The sequence below is a fragment of the Xenopus laevis genome, chromosome 5S, assembly GCF_017654675.1.
Source record: "Xenopus laevis strain J_2021 chromosome 5S, Xenopus_laevis_v10.1, whole genome shotgun sequence".
In the NCBI taxonomy this organism is placed as follows: domain Eukaryota; kingdom Metazoa; phylum Chordata; class Amphibia; order Anura; family Pipidae; genus Xenopus; species Xenopus laevis.
Window position 1 is genome coordinate 19,217,738 of NC_054380.1, and position 24,323 is coordinate 19,242,060.

A 24,323-nucleotide genomic window follows, 5' to 3' on the forward strand; every position below is an offset into this window, starting at 1 on the left:
ATGCAGACAAGCTTTGCATCATGCCAAAATCTTGTTTTTGAACCAGAATGGGGGGCCTGATACCCATGCACTAGCTACACAATTAGATGGTGAGGAGAGAAGGGGGTATGTGGAGTGTAGTGACGGCTAGGAAGTGCTGAATGGAAAGTGAAAGCGTTGTCTGCCTTAAAGGGGCTGTTCCTCTTTAGATTAACTTTTAGTATGATATAGAGGGTGATATTCTGAGACAATTTGCAATTGGTTTTCAGTTTTTATTGTTTGTGGTTTTTGAGTTATTAAGCTTTTTATTCAGATGCTCTCCAGTTTTGCAGTTTCAGTCATCTGGTTGCTAGGGTCCAAATTACCCTAGCAACCATACATTGATTTGAATAAGAGTGGAATATGAACAGGAAAGGCCTGAATAGAAAGATGAGTAATACAAAGTAGCAATAACAATACATTTGTAGCCTTAAGCTGGCCATAGACGCAAAGATCTGATCGTACGAATCTGAAATAATCAAGTAGGGATGCACCGAATCCACTATTTTGGATTCGGCCGAATCTTTTGCGAAAGAGTTGGCTTGGAGGCAGAGATGTACTGGGTTATGTGCTAAAAAATGGACTTTATGGGAGATGGCCTTCTCAAAATTTGGAACTTTCTAGAGATCTGCTCTCCAAATAAGAGCGACCACACCTAAAAAAAAAAAAAATAAAAAAAAAAAATACAAAATAATAAAAGCCAGGTTAAATGAATCTGTCCATTACATACTACAAGGGCCCCAGCAAAACCCACTGAAAATCTTTACAGGTTGTAAAGCTATAAACTATAATTTATATAAACAAACCAAGATATAATTCATGCTTATAGCAAAATTGGGTTTATTTAATGTTTACATAATTTTCTAGTAGACTTAAGGTATCCGGAAAATCCCAGGTCCCTAGCATTCTGGATGACAGATCCCATATCTGTACTTCATACATCCACGCTTGATAAAGGAAGCGATCGTCATGGGTTCTGTAGTTCTGTGTTCTTCTAGTTAAATATCAGTGAAGGATATTGTGTAAGAAAATGGGGCCCTCGTTGGGCGATGAGTTCCTTAGTTCGCAGCTTGCTGGATAACAGCTTTGCGGATAAGGAATCCCATACCTGTGAGAGTGAGACCTCTGTGACAGATAAAAGTTGTTGCCTTTTAACCTTGCACGTTAATTTTCACTAGAAGGATTAAAATAAGCGGACTCCATTTTGCATGAGGGCAGTGCTTTACCCCTTTGATCATTGACAGGTTTGGCCCCATTCCTGGGTCGTGAAATGTAGATCTCATTTTCTATTAGAGTCACATCTGCTTATTGGACGCAGCCAACAGGCCTAGCTTTTGAGTGCTTTGAAATCTCGTTTTATTTCCATCTCCGTTCTCTCTACACTGGGAATTGACACATGATATGAAATTGGCAGCCATGCTCTCCGTATGCCCACTGGAGTAAAGCCGCCTTATCTTACGTTTGAATATTCAATATTCATGCCATGGCTGTGTCGGCTTGACAACATTTCTTCCTTACACACAAAGGAAACATTTCACTGCTTTTTAGAATTCCACATGAAAGGCAGCGTAATAGAACTGCCAGGTGATAAACCATTAGCACACTTCTTCATCTTTCTATCTCGGAATAAGTTGAGTCTTGTTTGAGGTTTCAGCGATGATCTATGGTAGCGAGTCAGTATTTTAAATCTAGGTATTTGGCTCAAAGCAAACAATGTCGTTCGTGTGGAATTCTGCCGACCGTATTGTGAGAACCTTGGGTTTCCCGGCATGAAAACTGCTGAGCGAGGACTAATTAGACTAAGTGGCGTAGAGCTGAACATGAAAAAGAGCTGTTCATAATGCAAGGCCTATTGATTTCTGCCATTAATATCACACGGTAGATGAAAGAGGCGTTGAGTGAAAAATATCAGACTCAAAACAAACCTTGTTAGGACGTTGGAGGCATCTCGTCAGTGCCGAGTGCAATCCCATCACACCCATTCTTTTTGCTTTTATACAGGCTTTTTAAAATTCTTTGCAGGCGTACTTTGACACATACATGAAACGCCTTCATTTAAGAAAATGAATATTTTCTTAAAGGGATTCAGTCATGATTTTTATGGTATAGTTTTTATTGCTAAATTACACTGTGTATATTGTAAGTAATTCATTCTGTAATTTAACATTTTATTCTTGAACGAAAAAATGTTTTTGTATAGTTATATTATTGGTGTAGGCAGCAATCTCAGGTTACTGTACTTGATCCTGAGCTTTCAGAAAGAGCCAGCACTTCACAATGGAACTGCTTTCAGATAGGCTTTTGTTTCTCCTACTCAATGTAAAGGTGGCCATACACGGACTGATAAAAGCTGCTGACAGACCAAGTGTAGGGGCCTCTGACGGGCTTCCCCAATCTATATCTGGACGAGAGTTGCCCAGATGTTATTTGGGCAGGGGTAAAAATCCCATTGGATAGCAGACCGTATCTGTTCTTTGATGCTGTCCTGTGATTCATCTGCCCATATTCCTTTCATTATGATCCAATTGTTGGGCCCTAGGGCCCACGATTGGATCAGCCCGATATTGCCCACCTCAAGGTGGACATATCGGTGAAAGATCCGCTCATTTGGTGAAATCTCCAAATGTGTATCTCTGTGTATGGCAACCTTTACTTGAGTCACAGTGGGACTTGGATTTTTTCTTTTGAGTGCTGTTCTCATATCTATCACTAGGTGGGTCACGGGTGCATTTTTTTTGGGGGGGGGGGCAAGGGAAGGGGGTGATATCGCTCCGACTTGCAGTAAAGAGTGACTGAAGTTTATCAGTGCAAGTCATATGGCTGAGGGCCCCTGGGAAATTAGCAACATGTCTGTTCCCATGTCAGATTTCAAAATTAAATTTAAAAAAAATCTGTTAGCTCCTTTGAAAAACTGATTTCAGTGCAGGATTCTGTTAGAGGAGCACTATAAAATGATACATTTTCTTAAAAACATGTTTTAAAGGGATACTGACCATATATAAAGACTTGGCAGTGCCATTCAGTGATGGCAGAAAATACATAAATACAGGTAACACGCCATACAAGCGTACAAGTTTTTTCTGACCCCAGAGAGTTACATTTTTATATATTCAAACGCTGACCAGATGTCTCCCATTTTATTTTGTAGGTCCAGCCACGCTGCGGGAAGCCCTGTCTATGTCTTGCATTACAAATGGAGGTGCTGGCACCAGAAAACCAAGTCATGCTTCATCTGTTGCTAAAAAGGATACACTGTCATCAGCTGCCAAAAGGTATGAAAGATGATCGAGTAAAACATTGGATCCTACAGTCCTCAGTAGTTTCAGCAGACAAGCATAAAGAGTAACTGACATACCTCTCTAGGGTTGTCGCCTTATGGGGCAACAAAGTCCCGGCAGGAGGACGGGCTGGTGATGTCACAAGGCGGGGCCATGACATGGCAATTGGGCAATCTATACGTCAATCTAGTAGATTGCTGCTCGGTTTTCCTAATTTGGAAAACCGGGCAGGTACTTTTGCCCAGGCAGCCCTTCTGAGAACCAGGCTATCTGGGTCAAAACCAGGCAGATGGCAACCCTATACCTCTTATCTGGAGCTATTAGGGCTTTATATTCTGATTCAGGCATTATTGTCCTCTCAGATGGGTAAACTATTGCACAAGGTTTGCTAAAAGTTGTCCTTGGGCAGTGATGGAACTGGTGACAATGCTGCTGCTAGGGGTTGTTCACCTTTGAAATAACTATTAGTATGATGTAGAGAGGGATATTCTCAGACAATTTGCAATTTGTTTTCATTTTTTATCATTTGTGTTTTTAATCTGGTAACTAGGGTCCAAATTACCCTAGCAACCATGCATTGATTTGAATAAGAGACTGGAATATGAATAGGAGAGGGCCTGAATAGAAGGATCAGAAATAAATAGTAAAAATAATACATTTTAGCGTTAGGGTAAGGTTACACTGGGAGATTTAGTCGCCCGGCGACTAATCGCCTCTTTGGAGCGACTAATCTCCCCGAACTGCTTTCCCCTGCCTTCCTCCTGCTAGAATGAAAAATCGCCAGCGGCATGGCACTCGCGGCGCTTCGTTTTCCAAAGTCGCCGGGCGACTCAATCTCCCCGAATCTCCCAGTGTGACCTTACCCTTACAGAGCATTTGTTTTTAGAAGGGAGTCGGCGACACCCATTTGAAAGCTGGAAAGTGTCAGAAGAAAAGGCAAATAACTATAAAACTATAAAAAAAATAAATCTTGAAAAGTTGCTTAGAATTGGCCATTCCATAACATAATAAAAGTTACCTTAAAGGTGAACCACCCCTAAGGTGAAATGTCAGACCCTGACATTAAGGATAGAAGAAGCAACAAAGGAATCCAACAATCCTCCCAGAGCAGATCTCTTCTTCTCTCTCTAAATCTATATGTTCTGGTTACTACTAAATCTAACTGATACTGGTACTGACTGGCCTGCCAGGATACCAGAGCATGTGGTGGTGGGCCAAGAGCTAGTGGACCCCAGCTAACTGCCAGCAACCCTTTCTCATCCCCACTATAAGCCCGTACAGCACCTATAATATAATATTCTAGAATTGTCTGTGCACTCTGAATACCTGGTTTTCTGGAGGCCGACACGGTCATGATGGCAGAAAGACCTGTCTTTTTATCTTTTACTTTTATTGCTTTCACTCCTTCCCCATTTCAGGGTCTCCCAATGTTGTTTCATATGCCTTTTATAATCTAACGTTTTTACTTTCTGATCCTTTGCAGTGTCATTGCTGGTAATGCGACCCTCGCCACTTTCCTGTCCTCTTCTCCAGTTTCCGTGTATTCCCGTGATCTTTATTTCTCATTTGTTTTATCTTTAATTTATTTCTTTGCAGCGGCTCAGATAAAAAGAAAGAGAAACCCCAAGGAACGAGAGAGCGAGAGGAATCTCATGCACATGATCAAAATCTGCACAATCCATTAAATCAAGCGTCCCCTTCTCCCCAGCCTTCCCCCCAGCCAGCCCAGACACACAGGCAAAATCAGGAAAGCAAGAACCCCGCGTCAGCAAAAAGGTTTCTTATTCTGTGGTCAGCTGAGCCGGCGACAAGAGCTGTAATGATACAAGCCCCAATGGCACCAATCTATCATCTTCTTTTATTTCTCTTGCATGCGGATAAAAACAAATTATAAATCCCTTCCACACCCTAGAGATACAGCATATGATACCTGTTTGATCACTGCTTCCATTAGAAATGAGCAAAACTGCAGGGGTGGGGGTCAGTGGTCCCTTTATTGCCATATTGAAAGAAAAGGTAATTCTACATTGTGGTTTATCCATTTCAGTTTGCTGGTTGTGACTCTTGAAAACTCAAAAGTCAGAATTTAGCAGTGCACAGATTATAGGCGGCCAGAGAGATTCTAGTTTCAGTTGTAATTGCATAGACATAAACCATTGAAATGTTTGTGTCAGGGAATAGATTAGAACTACATTCTCTGCATTTCTGTTTGGCAGAGATCCCTTTTTACCTTTTAAAAGAACAGTAACACCAAAAAATGAAAGTGTTTTAAAGTAATACAGATTTGTAAAGTAATGAAAATATAATGTTATATTACCCTGCATTGGTAAAACTGGTTTATTTGCTTTCAGAGACTTAACTATAGTTTGTATAAACAAGCTGCTGTGTAGCAGTGGTGGAAGTTGAAAAAAGGCTATATGGCACACGTTAAATAGTGGATAACAGATAACACCATTATGTTCTACAGCTTATCTGCTGTGTAACCTGAACCGTTTCTCATTTGAATGGCTGCCCTCATGGCTACACAGCAGCTTGTTTATATAAACTATAGTAGTACTTATCTGTTATCCACTGTGTAGCATGTGCTTGAATGGCTGTCCCCATGGCTACACAGCAGCTTGTTTATATAAACTATAGTAGTACTTATCTGTTATCTACTGTGTATCCTGTGCTTGAATGGCTGCCACCATGGCTACACAGCAGCTTGTTTATTTAAACTATAGTAGTACTTATGTTATCTACTGTGTATCCTGTGCTTGAATGGCTGCCCCCATGGCTACACAGCAGCTTGTTTATATAAACTATAGTAGTACTTATCTGTTATCTATTGTGTATCCTGTGCTTGAATGGCTGCCCCCATGGCTACACAGCAGCTTGTTTATATAAACTATAGTAGTACTTATCTGTTATCTACTGTGTATCCTGTGCTTGAATGGCTGCCGCCATGGCTACACAGCAGCTTGTTTATTTAAACTATAGTAGTACTTATGTTATCTACTGTGTATCCTGTGCTTGAATGGCTGCCCCCATGGCTACACAGCAGCTTGTTTATATAAACTATAGTAGTACTTATCTGTTATCTACTGTGTATCCTGTGCTTGAATGGCTGCCCCCATGGCTACACAGCAGCTTGTTTATATAAACTATAGTAGTACTTATCTGTTATCTACTGTGTATCCTGTGCTTGAATGGCTGCCCCCATGGCTACACAGCAGCTTGTTTATTTAAACTATAGTAGAGTTTCTGAAGCAAACACACCAGTTTTACTAGTGCATGACAACACTGCATTATATTTTTATTACTTTAAAACACTTTCATTTTTGATGTTGCTGTTCCTTTAAGGTGACCAAACACGTTACAATTACGATCTCTCCTGCCGTGATTGGTTGTAAAAACTGTGGGTGTCATTGTAACGTATCTAGTGCAATTCACTGTTTGCCCTCCCATAATCCAGACATAAGAAGCAGCCGTTTTTATTGTTTTATAAGATAATTGTCTGTTTTGTTATAAACTAGATCATAAACTAGCACAGTGATTGTGCAGTAGGCGAAAGAGAATCTCTCATGGGCCCATTCTCAGAGCATTTGTTACCAGCAGAGCCAGCCAGAATGCCAGCTAGCCCAGCAGTAGCCATATCGTTGGCAGCTTGGAGAGAGCAGATGGCTGAGAAAACGCAGCACATCCATCTCCGAAAGGGCAAAAATACTCATAGATCACATTTCCCTTTCCATTTATGATTCAGCAAAAATGTATCCCGCCTATAGTCCAACTGGCTCAGTGGGACTTTTATTGCTTTATATCTAATCTGACTTCAAAGATTTTGGCAAGGGGACGGGAGCACACGAGCGCTTGCTCAATATGCACGGCTCAATCCCCGGCTATATAATGAGGCACGGTGTGTGGCAGCAAGGTTTCAAACTGATTTTTTTTTTTTTGCATTCCGAATTTATAAAATCGCCAGCTACAAGGCAGACGGTGGCCCCTGTACAACACGGAATTTCTTTAATAGCCTGTTCTCATTTATATAGAATAATGTTGGCTCAACTGTGACCAACCTTGCTAGTATATCTGTGTGTACCAGGTGGTTAAAAAGAGGTGATTTTTTTAATCAAAGGGGAAGTTCACCTTTAAAATTTTCTTTCATATACCGCTTCTTTCCAGTTTGTAATTCATAGCAAACTTCTGCCATACGCCGCAGGCGAATAAATTTCGCGAGATTGCCTGGAAAATTAAAAGTTTTTTTGACAACTGCTATGCTGGCAACAATTAAACGGACGGCCTTTGACTTTAATGTGCGTCAAAAGTCCAAAATTAAAATTTCGTCGATTTTTCGCCCGTTTTGTGAATCAAAGTGAAACGGGACATGACTACACCTTGTGTCTCGGGATAGCAGATGAAATTTGTAATTTTAAGGTGAACATTCCCTTTAACCCTGTTTGTGCCACCCTACTGTGCTGCCATTTAAACACTATAGTTCCAGTGCAGTAGAAACTCTGGTCCTGGGGATGGGGGGGTTGCGTTCATTGGCAAAGGATGCCACAGCAAAATGGGCACTAAATAGTAGGGATGCACCAAAAATCCACTATTTGGGATTCAGTGGAATCCTTCATGATGCATTCGGCCGAATACCAGAACCGAATACTAATTTTCATATGCAAATTAGGGGAGGGAAAGGAAACAGTGGGAAAAAAAAAATTTTTACTTCCTTGTTTTGTTCCAAAAGTCTCTTCCCGCCCCTAATTTACATATGCAAATTTGGTTCGACCAGGCACAATGATTCAGCCAAATCCTGCTGAAAAAAGGCTGAAACCCAAACCGAATCCTGTATTCAGTGCTTCCCTACTAAATTGCTTGTCAATCAAAGTCAAAGGCGCCTCATGGTTCCATTCATGACTCTGCCCGCATGCCTAGCGCTCTGTGTGGGGCCTTTATTTGAGTGTTGTGTGCAGATTATATATATATTAGGTTTCTTGTCACCCTCTCAAGGTGTTTGTTCAATTCACATTTCCCCTTTATGATTTATTCTCCCTCTTCGCTCGGTACCATTACAGCTCTTGTCCGGCACACTCGTCAGTTGAATTTTAATGCTAAATTTCAATATGGCCGCTTCGGAACTTTGCTTGGGTGTCAAGTGTATCTTCTACGCTGTCTAAATCTTTATACTAATCTGCAGATACTAAATCAAGGAGACTTACGGTTATTCATCTATTAACACACACACAGGCACATATCTGCAAAGATTTGCTCCTTCGCTAAAATTAACGTGGATGTTGGGTTTGTGCATATGCCCGAGAAACATCTTTCCACAAGCTCTGCTCTCTCTGTTACGGGATGTATTTGCTGCATGTGTGGTCTCAATAAGGGCACTGTCTTCATGTCTCGCTTCAGCTGCTGCGGGGAATCAGCGTTTGCTGGATCTATCTACTTGCCTGGGCATATGTCAGCTCAGGTTTTGCTTACTTAAAGGGAAAATCTGCCCTATTTATAAGCAGAGGATGTTGTCCATTTATTTTGCCTTCGATATGACAGTGTAAAGGCATAGCTTGCTGTGGATTCAGATCAGTCTGTCTTTGCCAGTACACGGGTGCTGCCATGTTGCTTGCCTCAATGAATGCTTTATAGGCTTTGTAAGCAGCAACATCATCTATTATGGGAGGTGTAAAATCTAGGAAGTTAATTGAGACCTACAAGTAAACTCCATAATAATCTCCTTTTGGGACAATGTGCATTCAGCTTAGCACAAGTTGAACGTGCATTTGTCCAAATAATATGGCAGCCCATGATATAAACACAAATGTGCAGAGATGGAATATTGTGTTCTTCTAATGACCTGTATCCTAAAGCCAATGGCTCATAAAAAGATTTTAACCGTTAAGCTGGCCATAGATGCAAAGATCCGATCGTTCGAATCCTCGAACGATCGGACTTCCCCATCTCCCGACCTGCCACTAACCATTCAGATCAAATAAAGTATTAAAAGAACAGCCGATCTTCCACTGAAAATTGTACGATCGGCAATACATGCAGAGATAATATCGGCAACCTGTCCGATCAACTAAACGACCGATCTCCGTGGGACGAAAAATGTCTGGACTCTCCACACACGGTCCAAAAAAATCATACAGATCCTCGATCCGTACGATCGGATCTTTGCGTCTATGGCCAGCTTTAGTCTGAAACCAGTGTTAGTCCAAATGATCTGTCGTCCTATGGCGATTGACAGTAATGCCAAGTATTTCCTTTTCTATATTATTATCTGGGGGTAAAATAAAGGAAGACCAATAACCTTTCTGGTAAACTGGGCAGGATTTTCCCTTTATCTACAGTGTTTAAAAGGTTTAGTAAAACTTTAAACAAACTGCCGTTGTACTAAATTTCCCCGGTTTCCGGTAAATTCGTTCTTTATATCCACTGGGAGCAGTCGTCCCAAAGTCAGAAGAACTGTCTTTTTGCAGTCGCCAGAACTAGAGCGACATGTAATGAAAGCCATCGGGAATTGCTCCCTTTATGTGTAAAGTTCATTTCACGTGTTCTGTACAAACTGGGCCTTTCTGCATCCCCATGTTGTTGTAAAGTAGAAGGGTGCAGAATATTGATAAGCTTAGATGTATATTGAACCTATGGAACATGCCCTATCGCAATAAAGATCTGCACCTCTAAAGATACCCCAAGTAGCTCCCCATATTCTTTTCTGCTGATTTATATCACAAGCTCTGAGCTGCTGTCAGTTACAGTATAGAGTCAGTACAGGGACCAGCGCATAAAATACAACATAAAACCATGATAAAAAGTTGATACACAATACTGAATTAATTACTAATCAGCGTAACATTATTTTGTGACTAGACCTAAGCTTCAATAGCAGCCCAGGGCACACTGAGCATGTGCAGTGCCACTGACACGCAAAAGATGGCCTTAAAGGAGAAGGAAAAATTAAAACTAAATACGCTTTATCAGAAATGTAAATACACAAGTAAGCCCTCAAAATAATGCTGCTCTGTGGCCTCTGTTAAAAGAAACACAATATTTCTTTCCTTATATTGTGTACACATGGACTTCTGTATCAGACTTCCTGTTTTCGGCAGAAACCGACCGGGCTTGGGCTTTAGCATGCTCGGTTTGCTCCCCTCCCTCTTCCCCTACCTGCTGTAATCTGAGCACAGAGCTTTGAGTGAGCAGGGAGAGACTCAGGCAGGAAGTTATGTCAAACCAAGCTAATATGGCAGCTGCTATCTTAAACAAGCAGAGTTTCTAGAGCTGGTAAAGCATTCTACAGAATAAATAAAGTGGTATAGCTTGCACTATTGTGGCTAATCTATTGGCAATAAACAGCCTCTGTAACTTTCCTTCTCCTTTAAAAGATCAGAAGACGGAGAGCTGCTTGGGACAACTTTGAATTTCATTAATGATCATTACTATTAAAGAAGAAACAAATCTGTAACATAAAAAACCCTACCCTTTGTAGACCCCCTCCCTCCTCCCCCCCCCAGCCTAGGTGGTACCTGGGGCAAAAGCCCCTAACTTTTTACTTACCCCTCGGTACAGATTCTGTCCCCCGCAGTTCACGGAAGCCATCTTCTTGTCTTCGTTAAACTTTGGAAGCAGACGGCGCATGTGCAGTTGGAGTAATTTTCCGGTCCCGAACAACTGCACATGTCACATGTGCCGAAAGTCACTAAAATTTAGAAACCTTTGCGACTTTCGGCACATGCGCAGTTGTTCGGGTCTGGAAGATTACTCCAACTGCGAATGTGCCGAAAACCTGCTTCGGAAGTTTAATGAAGAAAAAAAGATGGCTGCCGTGAATCTGCACCGAGGGGTAAGTAAAAAGTTAGGGGCATTTGCACCGGGTACCACCTAGGCTGGGAGGGAGGGGGGTCTACAAAGGGTAGGGGGGGGGAGGTTTTTTATGTTACAGGTTTGTTTCTCCTTTAAAGGGACGCTGACCCTTATGGCTGGTACATTAAGTTCACTATATATTGTACATGATATCTAGTCATATTCTTTGGAAGACTAGTTCCCTTCTAACAGACTTCCTATAACTATAAATGAGAAGGAGGCTGTTGCTGTAGCATAGACACATATCAATGGCATTATGAATACAGAAAGTGATCAGTGCCAAACATACATTCTTGCATTTGAACACACCTACCTTTCATTGGGCGGCAGCTTGTTTTAAGTCATGGCTTTTCCTTTGGTTTATGCTCTTGTTACGGCGGAGTCTTTGTTCGCGGTGCAAAGTGCCAGATGTCTCCAGTCGATTGAACTTTACCGATCCCCAAAAAGTTCCAGACAGGATATTTCAAGTGTGGCGTGAAGGTTATTTACCAACATGAAGTAGAACTAATTGTTCTTCTGTAATTCGTTCAGTCTGATTCATGCCCTTGGAATTTGTGTATCTTAAAGGGACTCTGATATCACCGTTATCGAAAAGGCATTTGCTCAAAATTATGGCCCAGATTCTAGATAATCCGAGCAAGAAAGATAGTATAAGACCATCCAGATGTGCACTTGGGGGTGCCAAATGATAGGCACCCCCTAGTGATTGTATTGACTTACTTGATTGTATTGACCGTTGCTCCTATCAGCAGAAAACTGCATCAGCCTGGGGTTATACCAGTGAGCACCACGGAGCGATCCTCTTCCGTCTTCCTCTTTCTTCGGAAGTAGAACGAAAAGCCAAACTTTAACTAAAAAGTCGGCCCCGGGAAATTTGAAGAAAGAAAAGACGGAAGATGATTGCTCTGTGGTGCTCACTGGTATAACCCCGGGCCGGTGCAGTTTTCTGCTGATAGGAGCACCGGCCTGGGGTTTCAGATAAGTCAATACAATCATCGGGGGTGCCTAATATTTGGCAACCCCAAGTGCACAAAGCCTTTTCTTCTCCTTTAAAGACCATTTAGGTTTTACAGAGTCTTTTTACAGAAGACAAATGTACTGCATTCTCCTTTTAAATGGATACTTTATCCTGTCTGGACTTTTGAACTAATCCATAATTTCTTGTTTATTGTGTATTGGAACGCTAACATTGCCTTATCTGTTGCAGCCCTGCAGACGTTGTAGTACTGCATCTCCCAGCAACTCCCGTCAGCCTTGGGCTTTCGGTCGCATGCTGACGCGTGCAGTTGCAACTACTGGAGGGCGGCAGTTTGCCTAATTCAGATCCTCTGGAACTCCTAACACTGCTTTGTTTCCTGGCTTGGGTTTCCACTCTGAGAACAGCTGGAGTTGAAAAACACTCGGGGAGCTTAACATTCATTTATTTTTTTTCCAGTGTAAAAAGAAGCTCCACCTTAGAGAAATCACACAATTCCTGGGATGCTTCCGAGGAGAGCCGCAATAAACTCATGAGAGCCGCTTCTACGTCAAAACTGACGTCAAAAGTTTCCAAAGCCACAGACAAGTAGGTCCTCCGATCCCGAATGCATAGAAATATATTTGCTACATCCCAGAACCCTCCACTGCCATTTTGGTTGTGCTTTATATTGCTTTTTGCACTCTTGAGTTTGAATGAAAAACAGAGTACCATGGGAGTTTGGTGCCTTCTATGAGATATGTTAAATATTTTAAAGGGAATATCTAATGTAAGTAAATGCTCGGGACCTGGGGTTTTCTAGATTATGATTCTTTCCGTAATTTGGGTCTTCATGCCTTAAATTTACTAGAAAATCATGTAAACATTAAGTAAACCCAATTGGCTGGTTTTGCTTCCAATAAGGATTAATTATATCTTAGTTGGGATCAAGTACAAGCTACTGTTTTATTACAGAGAAAAAGGAAATTATTTTTAAAAATTTGGATTATTTGGATAAAATGGAGTCTATGGGAGATGGCTTTTCTGTAATTCGGAGCTTTCAGGATAAAGGGTTTCCAGAAAACTGATCCCATACCTGTACTAGATATACCATGACCTGGGTGAATGAAAATCTTCATAGTCATATTTTAAAGGGATGCTATACCCTGTTGCTGTACAGGTATGGGACCTTTTATCCAAAATGCTCGCGACCTGGGGTTTTCCGGAATCGCGGAAACGGTCTTTCCGTAATTTAGATCTTCATACCTTAAGTCTACTAGAAAATCACTTAACCATTTAAATAAACCCAATAGGCTGGTTTTGCTTCCAATAAAGACTAATAAGATCTTAGTTGGGATCAAGGGCAAGCTACTGTTTTATTATTACAGAGAAAAATTAAATCCTTTTTTAAAAATGGGATAAAATGAAGTTTATGGGAGATTTCTATAATTCTGAGCTTTCTGGATAACGGGTTTCCGGATCCCATACCTGTATTTATTTTCCAGTAAAGTATGAGAGCCTTCAGGTTTTACCCAGAGAATGTCCGTTGGGCTCAGCTATGTGAGCACTTCATTTATCCATTAGTATTGAGCTCCCGTTTATTTGATCACAAGTAGACTGTACAGGATACAGAGTCCTTTATTTACACTCCTTTTGCACATATTTACACTTATTCCAATGAACGGGAGCTGCCAAATTGTTTATTTTGTCTAAAATATTCCCTGCAGAAAAGAAATCTCTGACTCTTACATTCTTCATTTAATACATCAAGGGTTCTGCTTTTTATACCTTTTATTGTAGCTTTATTTGTAGCTTGTTTTGTTATTGTCATTGTGGCAAAATGGGAAGTAATTAACGGAATATAACAGCCTTTTCACAACATTAACTATGTTCCTAAATATACCCTAGGAAACATTAGCGCAAAATGTTCTAAATTCCAATGATCCTCTGTCACACTGAGTGAAAGAACTGAGCAGAGAAGTGCCAGGAGACGCATCCTGCATCAGAAACTTAAAGGGGATGTTCACTTTTAGGTAAAGTGAACAGCCCATGAAATTAAAAATATTTTTCTAATTAGTTTTATTTATTTTTAAATAAGGCTTTTTCAAAATATTTAGCTCTGCAGCTCCTCTTTGCCAGTCCTGAACGAACCTCAGATTCCCAATCTAACTTGGTTTCCTGTTCCCACCCCCTGCAGAGTGCCGAAAACCTGAAACACTATTGCGCATGTGCCATCTTTCCTGTTTATATGCATATCCATGGTCCAATTGACTGGCACACTTCACCCAATCAGATTAATGACTTTCAAATTAAAGGTGCAGTAGTACTTGATCCCAAACGTACTCCTTACTGGCACACTTCACCCAATCAGACCAAAGCTGCAGTAGTACTGGATCCCAAACTTTATTGCAAGCAGGGGGTCGGAAACCCCCAGCTGGGGGCGGATCAGCAAATTCTTTAGTACTGGCAAAGAGGAGCTGCATAGATACATATCTTGATAGCACTTCATTAAAAAAAAGCTTTGATTAGAAAAATCTTTGTAATGGCATGGGCTGTTAAAGACATTCTAAGGTGAACTTCCCCTTTAAAGGAAAAGGAAAGCAAGGTGAATATCCCCTTTAAAGGAAAAGGAAAGCCTAAGGACTAACCTAAGGTGAATATCCCCTTTAAAGGAAAAGGACTAGCCTAAGGTGATCATCCCCTTTAAAGGAAAAGGCAAACCTAATGATAAGCCTACGGGGAACATCCCCTGTAAAGGAAAAGAAAAGCCTAATGACAAGCCTAAGGTGAACATCCCCTTTAAAGGAAAGCCTAAGGACTAGCCTAAGATGAACATCCCCTTTAAAGGAAAGCCTAAGGACATACCCAAGGTGAACATCCCCCTTTAAAGGAAAAGGCAGGCCTAATGATAAGCCTAAGGTGAACCTACCCTTTAAAGGAAAAGAAAAGCCTAAGGACAAGCCTAAGGTGAACATCCCCTTTATATAAAAAGGAAAGCCTAAGGACAAGCCTAAGGTGAACATCCCCTTTACAGGAAAAGGCAAGCCTAATGATAAGCCTAAGGTGAACTTCCCCTTTAAAGGAAAAGAAAAGCCTATGGTGAACATCCACTTTAAAGGTAAATGAAATCCTAAGAACTAGCCTTAGGTGAACATTCCCTTTAAAGGAAAAGGAAAGCCTAGTGACAAGCCAAAGCCCCTGCAAAAGCTTCTCTTCTGAAAAGCACCAACAGGGACTCACTAAACACTACAGAGTATCACAGTGGTATTGGCCTACATCATCTTGCATTGCTTTTTGATTCATTGTGACAGACAACACAGAGAATGCAAAACGAATGCCAGGCTCAGATTGGCTTAATTTGCACATGCTCCTGCAGTAGACATAGCAGTGTAGAGGTTCTGAAGCAGCACAAGATGGCACCTGCAAACCCTCCTGCGCCACTTTCAACTTGAAAACTACAGATGGTTCAAGTCCTCGGTGGTGTGGTGAAGGGGACTGAGGTGACCAGCAGGCTTTCCTTCTTCTTTAAGCTTCTGGAGTTTTGTCCAGCCCACCCCTGAGCTGAACTTCAGGGGGTGCTTGAGTTACAAGCAAGTATTTGGCTTCTGTTATGAAAAAAAATTAAAAACAAAAATAAAGCTAGCATTGACTAATTCTTCATTGTTGCACTTGAGATTGTGATTCTCAGGCTTTGTGGATACAGTCATTTCCTTTTAGCTTTGTGTTTAAGACATAAACATTTGTTACGATTTTGTTGGTACAGGTATAGGATCCGTTATCCAAAAAGCTCAGAATTACTCTGAGAAAAGCTCAGATATTTTAACCAAAATAGTTCATATTTTCAAAAATGATTTCCTTTTTTTTCTGGCAATAATAAAACAGTAGCTTGTACTTGATCCCAACTAAGATATAATTAATCCTTATTGGAGGCAAAACAAGCCTATTGGGTAGATTTACTGTTTAAATTATAAATATGGGGATCCAAATTATGATATTACCCCTTTATCCGGAAAACCCCAGGTGTGAACATTTTGGATATCAGGTCCCATACCTGTACCACATCAACAAAGGTCTGTTACTCAACATGTTCCATATTGCACAGCCACGGATTTTGTCTAATGTATAGTCTAGCCTAAAATAGTTTTCACCGTTTCTTTCCCTTTTTCTTTCAGGCATAAAGATATCGTTATCAGCCCAGGTAAGAACCAACAAGAGACAGAAAACGGTCCATTAAGGTCCACAACTAAAATAAATAAAGTAAGGGCACTACCAGGCCTGGACTGGCAACCGGTGGGCTCTGGCAAACACCAGAGGGGTTGCTGTAAGATGCCATAGACACTATTTGGTGGTCTAGTGGGGGGGGGGCTGTTTGGGCCCCTGTGTACTTAAAATGCCAGGGCCTATTTTGAATCCCAGACCTGGGCACCACACCATGTATATTCATCAGTTTTTCAGTAAAGTTGGAGAAAATCCCATGGTCCACCCCAAGGGTACAAGATAATAATAGGAAATAAAGATGCGTGGTGGGTCATTTATTAGGACAAAAATCTCCTAACGCGTTTCGTGCTTGTTGGGGGACAGCCTCTGAGTAAGTGCCCCAACAGGTACGAACGCGTTAGGCCATTCTTTGTCCTACTAAATGACGTTTTAGCTTTAATATACTAGGTTTTTTTTAACTTTTGGGAAAATCCCACAATCATCTTTATTTCCAGGTAAGAAGCAACCCCAGACCCTTGCCTTATGATTGCTCTGTATTATTTTCTTTTAGTGAATTAATCAAATTTGTGAATTAATCAAATTTAAAAAAATGAAAAATAAAATTCTGAAATATCATAAAATAAATCAGACATGCTAAGCAGATGGTACATTGTTTATCCAGTAGCTTAAGTTGTTTTACTTCTGTCTCAAAACCAGCAAAAATGTCCACAAGAGAAAAAAACAGCCAAGGTAAGATTCCATTTAAGCCTGTGCAGCTCGCCTGTATACTCTCTTCCTTTATGTGACTCTTTATTTCCCAACACTAATCGACTATTCTGCAAAAAGGAAAAGGCCATTTAGACAGTTCCACTTAGAGAGATCCATTGGAAATTCTCGCAGAAGATCAAGCTATTTGCCAGTAACCCAATGATGATGTGAAATGGAGTGTAGCAAAAACTAATTGCAGTTGGGCTTTGTTTAAATGCATGTTGCCGATGTATAAAAGTTGTTTGTTACACTCCTTATTATTTAAAGATTCTCATGCTTTTGCAGAAGGGACTTACAGTATATACACACACAGGCCAACCTGTATAGTACTCCCACTGACACATGGATACCATTCATACTTGTTGTATAGACACCCTTTTATTGTTTATGCAAAATTAGGAGAGTGCTACAAAATGGCAATTCAATTATAGGCACTACCCAAGTATGTTATAGTCCAGAAACAAAAGTAAACAACAATAATAAGGGAGGAAAAAAAAAACCTCACAGTTCACCCCAGTCTACATGTGCATGTATAAAAAAATTTGAGTCTTTCCAAAAATCAACAAAATTTTAATTAAAAACACAAAAGCATTTATTAGCACATAGAAAACAAAAGCCTAATGCGTTTCGTGCCTACTGGGGCAGTTGCTCATGAGTAGGCATTGGAAGGCTTCAGGCTTTTGTCTTCTATGTCCTAATAAATGCCTTTGTATTTTTAATAAATCTTCTGTTAATTTTTGTGAAGATTCCAAGTTTTTTGTCTGTTCAAGCCAACTGCCAGAATTTTGCTTCCTTTAGCAAAGTGACGTAGAGATTTATCCCAACTCTTTGTACCCATTGCACAGTCTACAGACCTAATGAGGGTAACTGGAGATGAATAGAAATATCACAACAGATCAAGTTTTTTGCCTCATTAGAACATGACCATAAGAACTAAAGCCTAACTAAAGAAGTAGCTAGAAATGTTGGACATTATGTTTTCGGCGTCGGTACCAGCCCAAAGCAACCACAGCCATTTAGCAGTAAAGATCTGTGTCTCCAAAGATGCCCCAGTAGCTCCCCATCTTCATTTCTGCTGATTTACTGCACATGCTCTGTGCTGCGGTCACTTACTGAGCTTAGGGACCCACTCACAATATACAGTACACATAGAATAGAAATGTCACAATATAAGGCTGATTAGTAATTAATACAGATAATTACTACATGGCAACACAGAAACCAGTGCAATTACTGTAGTATCAGAATTTAATCATCATCACTGTAGCATCATCTTATTTTACAGGTCCCTTTAAAAAAGAATAAAAGCCTAATCACAAGCCAAGGCAGTCCTCCCGAACTGCACCCCAGGGAATCCCTAAACACCATCTATAGCTTTTCATGGTTGAAAATTACAGAGTAACGCAAGATGTTGTACTAATAACAATATGCTACTTTTTCATCCTCTTCACTACGACCATCAACACAAAATGGACAGTTAATGCCAGGTCCAGATTGGCTAAATTTGGCCAAGATAGCAGTGTAGAAGCAGCATGAGGTGGCACCCGCCAACCCTCCTGCACTTCTTTGTGCTAGGAAAAGCTTCAGATGGGTCCTCAGTGGTGTGGTTTGGGATAGTAAAGGGAGACCTGTGCAGGGGACTGAGGTGGTCAGCAGGCTTTCCTTCTCTTTTAAGCCGTTGAAGGTTTATCCAGCCTACTCATTGAACCACATGAGTTGCTTGAGTTAATGCAGTTTTTGTCTGCTAATATCATGAAAACGTGTAAGAAAAGCACTTTCTATAGAAAAGACTCAACAATATACCAGCCCAAAGTGGGAATCCTTGTTGTGCTAAACATTAAAATGCAAAATATCTTACAATATCTTCTGCAGAAGCATGGGAAATCTTTATATACACACACGTGTAATATACAGTGCTCTTTTATTCTATCCGCTTATCATGCGGTTGCACAGAAGATCCATTTCATTGACGGGTTTTGCTTTTTGCACTGGTGCAGCTTCACCTTGGCACAATTACAAGAGATAGCCAACGTCCTAGGATCCTTCTCATTGGCTCCGGCTTTCCTTGGCTGCTTTGATTATATTCTGGCTTGGGCTAAAAGAGACAAGAAAGCTCTTTGCAGGGCGCTTCCAATGTTTTTGTTTTCTCTTCCTCCTATTAATTGCAAAATCTGCTTTAGCATGAAATCCTAATCTAACATGAGCATGCTCTTTGTGCGCCTGATAAATCCTGCCTTTCAAATGCTATAGCAACCTGTGTGAGCCAGCCTGTCTCTAATAATTATCCTATTTCTATATAAGAGGAGTGTGTTTGGGAGCACACAACTGCCCTCTATAGCAGGAACTTTTCATCCAGGTACAATAATTCAGCTAATGTCCCAACCTTCCACTTCTGCCCTTTTATATCGACTTTCCTACTCAACATGAAGAGGTGCTGCTCATGCAAATTGGACATTAGGTTGCTTTATTGCAATAATACAACTAAATGTTCTGTTGTTTTGCCCCCCGCCCAAGTTTCAGGTAACCAGCAAGGTGCGTTAATATGGACACTGCATACTCTATAATTGGGACCTTAAAATGACACTTGTCCAAAGTGTAAGTGTGGGATCCTGTTCATCTTAGACTTCATTGTTTGATTGACTGCTGATGCTGGGGTTTCAGCTGGTACAAAAACTCTAGTCTGGGGATGTTGTATAAATGATGCTCCGGCTTATCAGGTGTTTGTACCACCCCAAGAATTATACCAAACACAGTAGGGGGGTTACTGGAGTCCCTGAAAGTAACCCAAACAGCTAAGGGGAAAAAAGATACAGATAAATCCTTGGTTGGAATCAAACTCGTACAGTTTGGAGCATTTCCAACAACGCATTTTTTATTTTTTTTTATTTTAAGGATTGTGCTTTGACCTCCAGCATGTTATTCTAGTGCTTTTACTATTGCTAATCTTGGCTTTCCAGTTTCTTTGTAAATGCATAAATTCTGATTTTATTAGGCAACGTCAAGTCCCTACAGTTGTTATGCCACGTCGGGAGGTGTAGTAGACACGTATGACAGTTTGCCGTTTTCTAGTCTGATAGATGCTCTGTAAAGCAAAGCCTCCCTTTTCATTGTTTATAGTTTATATGTTCCCCACTTAGCAGGAGAAATACCTGCACAAACTAGAATCCTATACTTAAGAGATTTCTTTGCCAACATAAATCAAATCCCTTCCCAGTTTGAGACTGTGGCCTCCTTTAGTGAGTTGTTAAAGGTTTATTTGGCAGGAAGTCATCCCTTTTCACTTAAAAATATAAACATCACTTGGGGTCCTGAAGGGGAATTGTTTATTCCACACAGTCTTTTGATGAGTTCTCCAGGTCACCTTCCTGCTGTTGGGCATTCTGATACTTCTCTCATATTTGTAAGTTAGAGCAGCAATGAACAGGGTGATCAGCACAGTCATTCCGACCAATAGAATGGCTGCAAAATAACTGCTGGTCGATATCAGAACACTGGCACCCCCTTTAGACAGCTGTTATCTCCGTGTTAGGGTCACGTGTGGATTGAATTTTTGTCAAACTACTCATCACTAATGTGCGTGCGGGTCAGGAAAACATCAGAACACTGGCACCCTATTAGACATTTAATGTTATCTTCATGAGTTAATACCCCCAGCCGTGGGATCAGAATTCTTCAGACAAGGTAGAATTCACAGGATCGTACTCCCTGGTAGGTGTAAGGCATGGTTTAAGGATCACATACATACTGTATATAAGGAAGGAGCGCCAAGAATCCCACCTCCCTGTGATCGGGCGGGTTCGGACGGACTGTGGGTGGGTTTGGGTTGAGGTCTTCTATTGCTCTTCCTACCCATGACAGTCTGATGGCTATGCTTCAGCATCCTCCATTTATAGGCACTGGCCTGCCCCCGCCCCCTTTTGTGACATCAGATATAGACAGGTCAGACACAGGTCTATAAATAGAGGTACTGGCCTGGTTAGGATTGAATTTTTGTTGAACCATACATCACTAATGTCTGGGTCAGGAAAAACACAACCCACAGCGACCCTAACCTATGAAAGCTAAACTGCACCCGACGCTAACCCACAAAATGTTAGCATTGTAGGACCCACACCCAACTCATACCCACGTCTTTGTGTTCTCTGTACCCTACTTCTGTGCACATCTTTGTTTCCAAGACAAAGAATCTTCGTGAGCAGAGGAGAAGGGCACTTTGAAGTTTTACCCGCACCTAACTCAACCCTAACACGTAGTAATTACCCAGATTTCAACCCAAGCCCGGCCAACTGGCTGCAGACCTGTCGGTCCCCATGGCTTTTGGATCAACCACAGGGTCGGACTGGGGCCCCCAGCCACACATCCCCAGGGGCCACAAACAGCTCTGTGCCTTCGTTTTCAACTCCCCCCCCCCACACACACACACATGTGCGTGCGCACACTTTTTACCGGCACGGCAACATGACCGGCCAACCCACTAATCACTATATGAAAGGGAGGAAAATGCACTATTTCATTTTTAAAACCTACATTTAAAAAAAGAAGAAAACAGCCAATTACTTGTGGCATACTCGTTTGAAACAATGAGAATGTATCTTTTTTTTTTTTTTTCCCAGGCCTTTTCCTTTAAGTAAAAGGAACTGCAGATCTCATTTTCCACATTTAGACAGAAATATTTCATGTGTTGTGTCTCCAATTTGATGGTTTGGTATAGCACTTGGCTCCAACAAAAAGAACAAAGCAAGATTTGCCTATTTAATTTCACCACAAACACTACTTTCATGTTCCGCAGTAAAAAAAAAAGTACAATATCCCTTTTGTTTTAAAGAGAACATATAAAACCACTTTAATATGGCACTTCCAGATGGTGCAATTTTTATACTGTAAACACACCCGTGAGCAGTTGGTAACAATGCTGTGCCACTGCCTTTCCTCTTTAAATATGAAATAGATTTGTCAACACAACTGTTCTTCTCTCTCCGATTCTTTTCAATGTTGCATGTGTTTTATATGGGGACAAACGCCACAACTATTGGGGGGGCCCCCTCAGAAGTTGGGGTGTATAAAAAAAAAAAACCTTAGTGCTGCACCTCAAAATTACATTGCACCTGTATTAGTTTTAGCAGGAGCAAGAATAACCCATGGAAAGGGACATATTCAATTAGATGAGCGTAATGCATTTCTCAAAGGGGTGGTTCGCCTTTGAATTAACTTTTAGTATGTTCTAGAATGCCCCACTCCTTGTAACTTTGCAATTGGTCTTGGTTTTTAATAGTTTTTTGAATGATTTGCCTGCCTCTTCTGCATCTTCCCAGCCAAAAATAACGCTCTGTATCAATTTTGATACCATTGTTAAATTGTTTTCCTTCTTTCTATTTAGGCCTCTCCTATTCTTATTCCAGTTTTACATTCAAACCACTGCCTGGTTGCTAAGGTAAACAATACCTAAGCAACCAGCTGTAGAATAAAAGTGATATACCACAAAAATGAAAAACACATCAAATTGTCTCAGAATAGAGTCCTACATCAGGTCGGGTACCTGCGGAATACCTGCAAGGCGGTCGGTTTATGGGCAGGTTCCCGTGTCATTCTTGTAGACGGTGGGTAACCCACCCTAGTGCCCGGCTAAGTACCCTCCCCTGAGGTTAGTGTACAAATTGCCCCTATTCCAATCTGATTAGGCTCCGGTAAGACATAACTTCCAGTTTGTAGTTATGTCACTTCCAGTTTCGTGAACTCCCCAGTCGGCATGGAATTTAACCATTTACAGGCAGGGTCAGGTAGCAGATCTAGTTCGGGGAACATATTGGGAGGAGGCAGCGGGTCGTGTTGCTGGTCAGTATCTCCGGGTTGGGCACGGGTCTGACTCTATCTCATAATATCCATGTCTTACTCAAGGTTAATTTAAAGGTGAACAACCCCTTTTGATTAAACTGCAAATTTTCTTGAAATAAGTTATTTCTCATCAAACGGAGTTTGTCCCAAAGGTGCAGCTGTTCTCATTTTGCTCCATTTGCACATTATATGCAGGTGGGCTTAAAGGAGAAGGAAAGCTACGGAGGCATTTTATTGCCAATAGATTAGCTGCAATAGTGCAAGCTAGAATGCCATATTTATTCTGTAGAATATTTTACCATACCTGAGTAAAAAGCTCTAGAAACTGTTTGTTTAGAATAGGAGCTGCAGTATTAATGTGGTTTGACATCACTTCCTGCCTGAGTCTCTCCCTGCTCTGGGCTCAGATTACAGTAGAGAGGGGAGGGGGAAGAGGAGCAAACTGAGCATGCTCTTGCCCAGGGCAATGAGGTTTAAGCTGAAGGCAGGAAGTCTGATACAGAAGCCCATGTGTACACAATAGAAGGAAAGAAATGCAGTGTTTCTTTTGACAGGGGACTCAGAGCAACATTACTTTGGGGGTTTACTGGTATATTTAGATGGACCTTTCTGATAAGGCGTACTTAGTTTTAACCTTTCCTTCTCCTTTAAGTTATTCTTATATTTTTTTATGATTAGCGCTGCTACCTTGCAGTTTCGGGAACCTGGTTTTAATCCCACCTGGACGCTATCTCTGTGGTGTTTGCTCCTTCTCGTCTTCGGGTACTCCGGTTTCCTCCCACACCACAAAACACAAACAGACATATGACCCCTAAAAGATTTTGGTAGGTGTTTAGATTGTCAGCTCCACTGGGACACGGACTGATGAACAGTCTATATATCTGCGGATAAATCTCTGGCTAACACAGCACCATTTATGCAAAGTAATTTATTGTTCTTGGAAAATGGAACGTGCGTTTAAGGTAACTCAATGCAAATGGGCTTCAACAGTCTGGGAGCCCCGGGGTTACTTCTCTTTCACTTCTGGCTATGGCTCCTGGCTAACATATATATTTCCACTTCTGCTTTAAATATATAAAATGGCAGATAATATAGCCCCTTACCGTAACTTTACAACGTCGTATTTTAATATTTCTACGTTTTCGATTTGTTCCGGATATTACCCAGAGCGCAGGTTTTGCACAAGACTCTCGGCACTAAAACAAAAAAATAAATAAAGTGGTTTTTAATCCCATAATGGGTGGCTTGTGTGATTGCCAGTTTATATGCGCAGTAATAATAAGCTGAAGTGTAATGCCGGCGAGACCGTAAAATCTGCATAAATGTATCGTGTATCTTTATATGTGAACTATTAAAGTTTACGTGTGTTCAAAAGGCTTTTGTTGAAAGGTTTATTTTGTGTTCATTATAGTGCTTTTTGGCAGGTTTGAGAGGAT

General features: G+C 41.0%; 1 protein-coding gene across 5 annotated transcripts in view; it reads left to right on the forward strand.

Annotated features, from left to right (window-relative positions):
* Positions 1–24,323, forward strand: part of eml4.S (echinoderm microtubule associated protein like 4 S homeolog) — a 124,062-nt gene that overhangs the window by 67,865 nt on the left and 31,874 nt on the right. For 2 of the 5 annotated variants that reach the window (XM_018264597.2, XM_018264600.2), the window contains exons 3-7: positions 3,167–3,290; positions 4,893–5,072; positions 12,571–12,699; positions 16,263–16,288; positions 17,005–17,037. In XM_018264597.2, coding sequence (XP_018120086.1) covers positions 3,167–3,290; positions 4,893–5,072; positions 12,571–12,699; positions 16,263–16,288; positions 17,005–17,037 — 492 coding nt within the window. The remainder of the gene's footprint in view (positions 1–3,166; positions 3,291–4,892; positions 5,073–12,570; positions 12,700–16,262; positions 16,289–17,004; positions 17,038–24,323) is intronic. The other 3 variants (XM_018264599.2, XM_018264601.2, NM_001096483.1) reach the window with 3 other exon arrangements.